The 12,110-nt window shown below is 44.8% G+C and overlaps 1 protein-coding gene across 1 annotated transcript in view; it reads right to left on the bottom strand.

Moving 5' to 3' along the window:
• Window positions 1-8,482: 8,482 nt before the first annotated feature.
• The window catches only part of N4BP1 (NEDD4 binding protein 1), a 48,934-nt gene continuing 45,306 nt past the window's right edge, over window positions 8,483-12,110 (bottom strand). Inside the window, exons 6-7 of the mRNA XM_006882504.1 lie at window positions 11,081-11,185; window positions 8,483-8,831 (exon numbers count right to left, since the gene is read on the bottom strand). Of these exons, the coding sequence (XP_006882566.1) occupies window positions 8,483-8,831; window positions 11,081-11,185 (454 nt within the window). The remainder of the gene's footprint in view (window positions 8,832-11,080; window positions 11,186-12,110) is intronic.

Here is a 12,110-nt window from a genome sequence, read left to right on the forward strand (position 1 = left end):
GAGGCTGCTGGATGCAAACACTGCGCCTGTTGAGTGGGTAGGTGAGGTCTGTGACCTGTCCCCAAACTGTTCGCAGTCTGCTGCTCAAAGCAACAGACGAGCAGGGCTCTGTGCCAGACACTGTTCCAGGCTCTAGTGCTAATACATTGACTCCTCACAACCCCACAGGAGGGACTATGGTTATATTCCGCCTATTTCTACAGGAGGCCCACGGATCTAAGCCTGGAGAGAACGATGCTGGGAAGGAAAAGCGTCATCAGCTTTTTGGCAGCGTGGTGGGCGTTCCCTGAGTTCGTGAGAGGAAGTGGAAAGGTTACACTGAAGTTGTCAGGTTCTGATATTTTCTGGGAGGAGGGAGTCTGAAGTTCTGTTTGCACATCTTTGGGACCTTTCTAAGATTAGATGCAAAAGATACATTTAATCTTCAAGTTCTTATTAAGGGTGTTGGTAGTGATGTTTGGCATGTGAGTCAGAATTGATTCCACAGATAACCCTCCAGTGGGTTTTCAGAGGCTGTAAATTGCATGGGAGGAGACTGCCCATCTTTCCCTCACAGATAAGCCGGGGATCGAACCATCTCCCTTTGGGCAACTCTTTACCACAACTCTTTATCACTAGGGGACCAGAACTCCCGATAGGCATAGTAATACACATTTTACTCCAGATTCTTTTTTTTTTTACTCCAGATTCTTGATTTCAAGTGACACTGACAAAAACTCACTTAGCTCCACCTGTTGCTGTATTGATTCCGAGATAGTGGCCATACATATAGGACAGAGTTGAGGTGACCCAGAGGGTTCCCAAGGCTGTAAATCTTTACAGAAGCAGATTGCCACGGATTTCCCCTGGGGCTGGTGGGTTTAAACTGCCAGCATTCCTGTAGGCAGGTATCCCTTTAACAAGGGCTTCTTCCAACGAGAACAGTCCATTCACTGAAGTAAAAGGGTGTGTATGTTAAGAGTGCTGGGGCATCGTGAGGTCGGCGGAAGGGCATGGACATCACTGTAGTTGTTAGTAGTCATGAAGTCGACCATGACCCAGGAACCAGATGAACAACAGATCTGAACCTTGGCCTCTCCTGCACCGTCCTCAGGACCTGTGTCCTGCTCAGGCACCTTGTCATTCTGTCTCACCAAGGGTCTTCCTCGTGTTCGCTGACCCTCTAACGTTCCCAGCATGTCTGTCTCCAAGGACTGGTTCCTCCTGAAAACATGCCCAGAATAAATGTGATGAAGTTCACAACCCATCAGCGGCTCCACAGCAGGAAGTTGGGCAGTCTCCTCTGATGGGATATACAGCTTCTGATCATTTCCAATACAATGGCACACAAAAACATACGTGTGTGTTTGCATGTGTCTTTTCCTTTTGAAAATATGCCCAAAGTAAGTGAGATGAAGGAACACTGATTGCACTTCCTTCAAGATGGATTTCTTTGCTCATGGGATAGTCCATATTCTGCCAACACCATACTTCAAAGGCATCAATTCTCCTGCCCTTATTCATTGTCCAACTTCCAGATGCAGAGGAAGCAGTGGACAAGACCATGGTCTCAATCAGGCACACCTTAGTCTTTAAACTGACATCCTTGCTCTTTAGAATTATGGAGAGGTCCTTGACACCAGATTTCCTAGGTGAAATATGGCTTTTGATTTGACAGCTATCACCATGGCATTGATAACAATGATACAATAGAGCTGAACCATGGCCTGTCCTGCACAAGTAAACTTAAATCATTGACAACATCAATCTTTTCTCCATCTCTCATGATGCTGCCTATTGATCCAGCAGTGAGGATTTTTGTTTTCTTGATGTTGGGATGTAACCCATATTGAAGGCTGTAGTCTTTGACCTGCAGGAAATGCTTCAAGTCTTCTTCACTTTCTGCAAGCAAGGTTGTGTCATCTGCATGAGTCTTCTTCTGATCCTGATGCCACATTCTTCCTTTTGCACAGCTTCTCGAATTGTTTATTCAGCATACAGAATGAATAGGGAGCGAGAAAGGATTCTCATATCTTGGCTGATTATACACCATGCAGAGTTCTCTTGTTCTATTCAGATAATTGCTTCTTGGCCTGTGTACAGGTTTCACACGAACAAAAACTAAGTATTCTAGGATCCCCATTCTTCTCAGTGTTATTCATAATTTGTTATGATACACACAGTCAAATGCCATTGCACAGTCAATAAGACACAAACATATTTCTGGTATTTTCTGCTTTCAGCTAAGATCCATCTGACGTCAGCAATGATATCCCTCATGCTACAGTCTCTTCTGAATCCAGCTTGAATTTCTGGCAGTTTAATAATTTCTACATTCTGTTGGGTGACCTTTTTTGGGCATGGGAACAGATGTGAATTTCTTCCAGTCAGCTGGACAAGTAGCTGCCTTCCATACGTCCAGCCAAGTAGCTCACCAGGCAGAGACTAGTGACATGCCCATGGTTCTGTTTCCTGAAACATCTCATTTGTTATTCTATCAGTTCATGGGGCCTTATTTTTTGCCAATGCCTTCAGTGCAGCTTCAACTTTTTCCTTCAGTACTACTGCTTCTTGGTCATATGCTATGTCCTGAAATGGTTCAGTGTTGACCAATCTTTTTGGTACAGTGATTTTGTGTATCTATCTTATTCTGATGCTTCCTGCATCACTCAAGATTTTGTCCACGGAATCCTTCAATGTTGGAACTCGAAGCTTGAATTTATTCAATTCTTTCACCTTGAGACATGCTGTGTTCCTCCCTTTTGGTTTTCTAACTCCAGCTCCTTGTACATTTCATAATACTTGGTCTTCCTTTCTCAAGCAGCCCTTCTGTTCAGCTCTCTTACCTCAGCAATCTTTACCTTCATTTCAATTTTTCATTCCAACGCACGTTTCCATTTCTTCGGACATCATTTTGATCTTTTCTTCCTTCCTTTGCCTTGGTAATGACCTTTTGATTTCTTCTCAAATGGATGATGTCCTCTCATAATTTATCTGGTCTTCAGTCATTAGTGTTCAATTAATTACAACTAGTCTTAAGATGGCTTTTAAAGTCAATTGAGATACATTGATGGTCCTTTTTTTATTCCCGTGGACTTGTAATGCTCAATTTGTTTGCACGTACACGAGTAGTTGATGGTCTGTCCCAGTCTGCCCCGACCTGGTTTTGATAACCAATATTGAATTCTTCCAATGTCTCTTTCCACAGATGTAGTCAATCTGATTCCTCAAGAAATAGTCCACTAGGTGAAGTCCAAGTACATAGTCAACACTTATGTTTTCCAAAAAAGATATTTGTGATAGTCAACACTTATGTTTTCCAAAAAAGATATTTGTGATAAATTTGATCTCCAGCATCCTTTCTGTCACGATGGGACATACTTTACAATGACCAGTCCTTCTTGTTTACAAGTTCTACATTCTAGTTACCACTTATTATTAATGCATCTTGAGTGCATGTTTAATCAATTTTAGACTACAAAAGTTGGTAGAAACCCTCCATTGCTTTATCTTTGGCTTTAGTGTTTGGTGCATGTATTTGAGTAAAGGTAGTATTAACAACGGACAGTGTACTATCACTCAGAGCATTGTACTTCAGGATAGATCATGAAATTCTCATTTTAGCAAAGACTACCACACTATTCCTCTCCTTTTTATCATTACCAGCCTAGTAGATTATGAGACTGATGCAAAGTAGCCAGTATCCATCCAGCTCAGCTCACACGGACTTCACCTAGGATGCCAACCTTTGTGCAATTTTCCTAGATTTTCCAGATTCCAATTTTCCTAGATTCCTACTTCATATATTCCACTTTCCAATTATTAATGGATGTTTGCAGCCATTTCTCCTCATTTTGAATCTTCTATCAGCAAATGAAAAGTCCCCCACTGGGTGAAAGTATTACTTTGGCATCATTATGGTGGAGTCTCCATTGAGGAGACAGCTCTTTCTCAGTTGCATTTTGAGTGCCTTCCAACCTGAAAGCCTGATCTTGCATCACTATAGCCAACAGTTCTTCTGTTGTCCATAGTTTTCGAAGGCCTGCTACTTCTGAAGTGGAGGACCAGCCCTGCTTCTTTGGGCAACATATGGCTTCCATAATGGAACTTGGAATTCAAATGCCACCAGAAACTATTCTCATGTTTTGGCTTCATTCCTTTCATAGACAAATGTCCCCTCATGGCAGGAAGCAGCCTCTGGCAGATCTGGCTTGTTATCCTGCAGCTCCCACCAACAGAAAGGAAAAGGTGCCAAAGAATGACTCTGACCAGGCTTCCTCCCATGACCAAACTGGTGCCAGGACACCGGAGTGTAATCATTGTTTCTGCTCAAGTGGGGCCTATCCCTGAACCCATTTGTCTAGATGGTGTGTGCTGGGGGTGTTTCTAGAGAAGAAAGAATGGGGAGTTAAAAGCAGACAGTCTATCTGAGGTTTGCTACTGCAGGGTTAAAGGATCCCTGGCCTTGGTTGCACAATATTAGATTGCTGATGGTTTTACTACATCTGTCAAGAGATCACAGCCAAGAAAGCACTATCATCGAGTTCAACCGAACAGACATTTATTGAGCACCTATTAAGTGCAAAATACTGAGTAGGTGCTTTGGGAAATACAAAGAAGATCACAAATTGTCCTTGCCCACCAGGAGCTCACAGTCTTCAAAGGGAATTAAGACACAGTACACCGTCAGTGGCGGTGACACAAGTCCAGGTGACGTGGGCCAAAAGCAGAGTACAAAGCACTGCGGGGTCACAGAACACCATGGACTGCATCTGGGGAGAGGCACAGGGCTCAGCAGGGCACAGAGCATTTCTAGGTGAGAAGTCCCCATGAGACCTGTGTGGCCGCACTGCAGTGTCCAGGGGTGGCTGTACAGAGAGGAGAGGGTCCACTACAGGCCTCAGGGTGGGCAGCTGTGAATGCAAAGCTCACGGGCATCTGCACTTGATGTGCTGGCCAAGAGTCACTGACCACTCGACCAGAAATGTGTCTCCCAGAGGTGGACCCGGAAGCAGTGCAGAGCCTGGAATGGGGATGGGAGATGTTGGTAGGTGCAGGTACGGCTTACAGGTCACTTTCCAAAGGGACGATGGCATTAAGGGATAGAGGGAGAGGGAAAGAATCCACAAAACGTGGCCCCTGGGGCATCTGCACAGGGACTCAGTGGAGGTGCAGCTTCCTGGGTGAGTTATTGAGGGGAAAAAAACTCCAAAATCCCAAAAGAACATCTGAAAAACAGCATGTCTTTCATATAGGCCTCTCAGTCTCATGAGTCCTACAAGTGGTCTTGTTTGAAGACGACAATGAGGTAAAGAGAAGAAGAGTGAAGAACATCTAATACTAGGAAAGGAAAGTGGGAGGGGGAGAAAGCCAAGGTCAGAGGTATCAAACGCTCTAGCCATTTCACGTGGCCGCCGAGATGAATTTAGCACTGAGGACCTTTCTGAGACCAAACCCACACGCTGGCAGAAGCAAAGTTTGCAAACGAACAAGTCAAGAGTCGGGAAAGTGTTAGGAATGAAAAGAACAGATTCTTAGGGGCAGATCCGGTTTGTAGGGCTTTCTTTTTTAAGAAAAGCCAAATGATCAGAAACATACAGGGGAGAATAATAATGAGAATGAGTCGAGGTGACTGAACACATGACCACAGGAAATTGAAAAGGACACAGAAAGGAAGGGTGGGTGAAGGCAAGCAAGTGCTGGGGAGGAGAGGAGTGTGAAGGCACACACCAAGGCAGGCCAGAGCTCTGACATGTGTGGAGAGGCTGGCTGTGGTCTGAGGTGACAGGTCCATCTTTGGTAGGCCAGTACCTGGAGCTACTTCTCACGGCTGGCGGAGGATGCACAAAGAGAGGGCATGGGGCGAACCATGTTCTCGTGAGCATCACCGATCCTCATGGCCACGACCAGCAGCAGTCGCCAGTCTGAGTCCTGGCTGACACAACAGTCCACTGAGCATCCAGTCAAACCCAGCTCTCTTTCTGTCTCTCTGAGGGGACAGCCTGAGACCTGGGCAAATTCAACTCCGATGGCTGCTTACTTGGCACCTCGTCTACCAGGTAAAGATGGTATCTTGGCCCCAGCACAGGAATGCCAGGCGTGGATCACGACACATAAAAGCTTGCCGGGCTCACTTCAAAATGTGACAGCATCACTGCTGACAGTTCACAGACTCCACATCAACCCTGAGCCTAGCAGCATCAAGGGGGGTGAGAACATGGAATAACCAACCACCACCAAACAACAAAAAACCACCAAGAAGCAAACAAGAAAATGTTTCATGATTGGAGTTTTAACTATTTGACCAAGTTTGACCACAGACAGGATTGTTAATTAGGTTTTATAAATAGGCATAGCTAATGTTTTTCTGTACTCCTTCCACTCAAGAACGAGGAGGATATGAAGGCCCTCCTAAAAATCCAAAGGCTACCTAATTGAAAGGTCATGTGGGTCAAGTCACATCTTGACCCTAGAAAACTCCAGATCCCCTGGGCCTTGCCAGCTCCAACTGGCCTTAGTAGAAAGTCAACTAATTTCCAGGCCGAGTCAGGGTGGAGTCAAGGTGATAAAGACTGCAACAGGAGAAACAGGGGACTGGCTACGCAGCAGGACCAAACCTTGATCCGGGTGACTGTGAAATGGTCCTACACTGTCCCTTTGCTCTGAAACACCGCCAGTTCTGAAGCTGACACCGGGGGCAGTGGCCGACGTCACCTCCCAGGCTGCCACAAGTCTTAAATAACCATGTCTACATCTGAGAACAGGGTACCGTGAGCAAGCTGTCCCAGAGGGAGAGTTGATAACTGGCTCCAAACTAAAATGCATGGGCCGCAGCCCCCAGGAGAAAACATGATTGAAGCATAGAAGGATGTAGGTGGAGGGTTCAGGATCAGTCACCACTGGCAGAGGTGGTCTACAGAGAGCTACACTGCTAATACGAAGGTCACGCTCTCTGGTGGTCCCACTCTACCAACGGCTCTGAAGGAGAAAGACGGGCAATCGCCTCCTGTGTAATTTACAGAGTCAGAAACTTAATGGAGGGTCAGCTGTGAACCAGTTCTGACGTGACAGGAGTGAGTGGGCAAACAGCCGGGGGAGGCAGGGATCAAACCAACTAGGAAGAAACACAGCCAGTGGGGAGCTTGGGACCACTACTCTGTTTTCTGCTGGGTGCCAAGAGTCCCTTCACACGAACAACAGGTCAGCACGAACAGGACTGTGTCCTCAGTCGCTTTCTCTGGGGGTCAGAGAGGCAAATATAAAACTGACCAAGAGCAGCCTCGGAGAAAATTCAGTATAAAAACAAAGCCCTTTGAAGGTGCAGATACAGGTAAAAATGTTACGAATTACCAAAAAAAAGAACTTCACTGACACAGAATCTGGGCAACAGGGGCAACACAGCCAACACTAAAGATATAAATTGAGGGGGGAGGGCAGGGAAGCGGAACAAACACAAACCCCTCAACGGAAGGGTTGGGTGCTTAGGGGAACGCTAAGGAGACAAATACAGAGAAATAAATATGGGGGCTCTGGGGCCTCCATGAAAGCTACTAGTGCTCTTTCTTGGCTTGAGACGTTTTCAAGACTGGAAAGAAGAGGGGAAATAAAAGTTTTTGGCAAAGTTGTACAAACTCCACTTTGGGGCACCTTTTCATGGTTGTGGACACTGAACTGCCACAACAATGGGGCTCTTTACACAACTTCACGCCCCACGGTGTCTTCTGAGGCAAAGACACTGATTTGACAGGCAAGTCAAGGGTCAGGGTTCCAGCCTGGCGGGCATGTGTCACTCACCAGACAGGGGCCACCCCACAGCTGAGGACCTGGGCTCGTCCGGTGAGCCTCACTCCCCTCTCCGGCTGAGTGGGAAGAGAAGGATGGACTACAGACAAGGTCTTCTGGCCCGGCTGGTCTGGGAGTGGAAGGCTGACCTGCTCATTAACCGCAAATAGGCACAAGGCGCCATCTAGTGGCACCACTGGTTCACTTACAAAACAGCTTCCAACAAAGACCCAACGGCCGTCCAACTGCAAGCAACTCCAATCACAAAGTGAGGCCCGAACAGACTTCATGTGGGCATATTCATTTCAAGAAAATATACTTTAAGAGATCTTGCTTTCCTTAAGAAAGCAATTTTTTTTTTAAATTTTATTTTTATTTAGAAAGGCTAATTGTATCTATTTGTCAATATTTTCAGCTTTAAAGAAAATAGTTTAAAAAACATAAAAATGTAAATATACTTGAGAATAAACTGCTATGAAACAATTCTGAACAGGCAGAAAAATGTAGGCTTTCCTTTTTACAGAAAATGGTAAATCTGTAACAGCAGCATCATTTATATGTAGAAAACAGCTGGTTTTGAAACCTCAGATTCTTTTACACACAAAACATAATTTTTTCTATACTACTCAACACCTCTTCACATTATGTTACTTGCCACCAGGTACAAACATTAGCTCAAGTTCATCAGTCAGCCCGGAGCTCCAGCTTCCCAAAGCCATCTTCAGTCCAAGACCATGGCAGACAGGGCATTCAGATCTTTCATGTACGGATGGGCCGCCAGAATCTGGTCGATTTTCAGTTTTTGCTCGGAATCAGGGAAGATCTTGAGAAGGGCTTCCCTCAGCTCGCTGGTTTCCGCAGAAGACCTCTGGGCTGGTCCGGGCAGATTTTGCTGGATATTGGGAAGAAGTGGGAAGTGGGGCTGCTGAGGAAGCCAGTGGCTTGGAGGGGCTCCCTGAATCCGGGCAGGAGGCTGGTGGCTGGTGTTGACTGCCTGGGCACCAGGGACTCTGAAGCTGGAGTCGAACATGCCCATATTTGGGAGGGCATTGAGGAGAGGCTGCATATTTCTGTGGATGAAGAGCAAGCGCTGGTGAGCTGGGTTACAGTACAAATGTGAAAGCCTTATAGAATATCTGCTCACTGTGAAGCTTCAGAGACCCACCCCGACACAATGAGGCCCCTTCAAGACAACGCTGGGAGCGGTCAGGGCAGCTGCCTATGGGAGAGCCTTTGAGGATTTCACAGTCAGCATTTCTAGACTGGTCGTGAGAAGCACTGATAGTTCTTCACATTCTACCACAGACGCATGTCTACTGCTACGAGGACTGACCCCAGCCAGCTTTTTCTAAACCACAGAATCACCTGGGCTGTTTTCATAACATAGACAACAGGATCTCCCTCTTCTGGGAATTTAGATGCTGCTGAGGAATCTGACTGGCCTGCAGATATTCTTACAGGAGCTGCCCCTCCCTGTCCAAGGTCTCAAGAACAGGGCACATACACTTGAAAAGACTCCCCACTGAACCTTGCCTGCAACTGACAAAAGGGGCGAGCTGGTCACCTTTCCAACTCCTTTGTGGTAAAGGATGTCACTTACTTTGTAATCACTGAGTTAAAGACCTCTGTAAGGAGCCAGGGGATGACTAAAGGCAGGTGGGACTGATCGATCCTTCCCATAATGAGATTGACCTACGAGCTTTTTTTAAATTTTATTATTATTATTATTAGTGTGTGTACCATCAAATCAGATCTGACAGGAGGAGATTGTCCCTCCTCCTTCAGCAGAGTATCTGGTGGATTCGAACCGCATGCCTCTGGGATTGCAGTGCAGCTTCTTTCCACTAGGCCACCAGAGCTCCCTGATCCACGGGCATTAATGCTGACAAGTAGATCTTAGGTGTGAAAGCCCAGCAGATAACTTCCAAGTTCAAGTGTCTGGGAGAAAAATGAGGTGCACTGCTACCTAGTAGTTGCTAAAAAAGTCAGTGTGGACAGAACGGCATGACATTTGGGAACTAATTCCTCAACTCTGTAATTCAACCCCGAAGTGCAAAACCTGTCCCAAGACCAGGAAACAAAAACTGTGCTGGTCTCCTCTGCAGAAGATTCCCCTGGAAAAGTCCACCCCTGCCACCATCCATCACAGACTCTACACCTAAAACTGCCAAAGGATGCTGTTACAGGTAGAAACAATCAGCTGGGAAGCTTCACTCCCTTAAAGCATGTAAGCTGTGCATCTGCCACCCCACAACATCTACACAAATATCTGGTGGAAAACAAAGCACAGAATAAAAGCATTTTAAAAGAGAATACATTTGCCACTAGATTATATAGAATTTGCTCAGCTAGGTATCCAGGTAGGTAATCGTGTCTACTATCTGAGGTTCTTAAGAGAATCAACTGTTGGCAATGGTGCAAAACCAAGGCAAAAAGAAACCATCCCCAAACTAGAAGCAAAGAAAAACTAAACCATCAAATAAATTCCAGATCAATATGGCATAATACCTTATTGAGACATAAGGAACAATTACCCAGACTTTAATAAACTAATATAACAGGAAGCTCTGGTGAGTCAGAAGTTTCACTGGCAATCCAAACGCAGGCAGCTCAAATTCACCAGCTGCTCTTCAGGAGAAAGACAGGCAATGCCCTTCTGTGCAGCTTAGAGGCTCTGAAAATCTGCTAGAGGGTCAGCTATGAGCTGGTTTCACCTCAATGTCACATAACAACAATATAATATATTAAAGTCGACTTGGAAAATGAATATAAAATGATGTATTACATGTAACAAACCAATCTAAGTGGCCTTGCTAATAAGCAACCACCCCACCTAGGAAAAACCACACAGGGATCTGGGGTACTGCCTGATTAGCTTCCACATACTTCACACCAGTACTGATTTTGAGGCTTTTAAAAAAACACAACCACCAACCCAGGGGAGCTCTGGTGGCCTAGTGGCAAGAAGCTGCACTGCAATCCCAGAGGCACAGGGTTCGAATCCACCAGATGCTCTGCGGGGGAAGGCGGGACAATCTCCTGTATCAGTCAGATCTGATTTGATGGTACACACACACACACACACACACACACACACACACACACAAATAATTAAAAAAAAACCCAAACAAACAAACAAACAAAAAACCACAAACACCCAACCCGCCACTGTCAATCAAGGACAAGGAAGTATAAAAAACTTAATTGATAAAAAACAACCAATATCATAAAACAAAACACAACCGAAAAACAAAAAACAAAAAAACCACAAACCCTTAATTGAAGCACATATTGAAATGTAACTTTGAAAAGGAAATACCTAAAGGCTTCCTTCCGAAGGAATTCTTCTAATCGGGGTCCGCTTCTTCCCAGGGGATCGTCAGGAACCATAAATATGTCACCCACAAAAGTATACTGAAGCAGCCTACAACAGAGAGAGTAATTACAACGCTGAAGGAATGACGACATTCTTTTTTTTGCTACACGAACTGAGAAGAAACTCTCTCACAGCAGCCATCCAATCCTAGAGCAAATGTCTAACCTAAAAATTCTGACATTATTTAAAAAAAAAAAAATCACCTGGGTTAAGCAGTTTACTTTTTTGGCTATAAATACCACACAGAGAAATTAGATCAGCTGGCCCTTGAATGTCTTACAGAGCCTTTCAGATGTTTATCTTTTTTTTTTTAGAGAACAATAAAGTAAACTTTAATCTAATTCTATGACTTCAGAACAACACAGCCAATGATTTTAATGGGAAAGAAAGGGATTTTGAAACTACTTGGCCTAAGAATTCAATTTTTAAATTTTACTGCTATTTCTCCCTACTTTAGTAAGAGGACTATTCTGTCATATTGACTGTTCTACCCATTATTAAATTATCTCAGAAATATTTTGCTTGCACATGACATTAATGATATTGTTCAATAATTTCCACTTTCTATTGAATCACCTTTCTTTGGAATAGGAATAAAAATATATCTCTTCTAGTCAGTCAGCCAGATAGCTGTCCTCCAAATGCCCTTGCATAGACTGGTTCAGGGCTGCATCTGTCGTTTGAAACATATCAATATCAATTCCTTGGACCTTATTTTTTGCCAATGCCTTCACAGCAACTTGACCTTCTTCCTTCATTACCATTGCTCTTGACCATATGGTTGATGTTGTTATGTGTCATTGATTCACTTGTGACTTATAGCAACACTGTGTACAACATCCCTAAACCCTGCTCTAGCATGTGCCAACCTAATTGCCTCTGATACACCTACTCCCATTTCATTACCCCAGTCACTGAATCAATCCATCTCACTGAGGGTCTTCCTCCCAAGCATAATGTCTCTCTCTCCAAG

This window comes from Elephantulus edwardii, unplaced genomic scaffold (assembly GCF_000299155.1).
Source record: "Elephantulus edwardii isolate Elephantulus edwardi_28Jun2011 unplaced genomic scaffold, EleEdw1.0 scaffold00021, whole genome shotgun sequence".
Taxonomy (NCBI): Eukaryota; Metazoa; Chordata; class Mammalia; order Macroscelidea; family Macroscelididae; genus Elephantulus; species Elephantulus edwardii.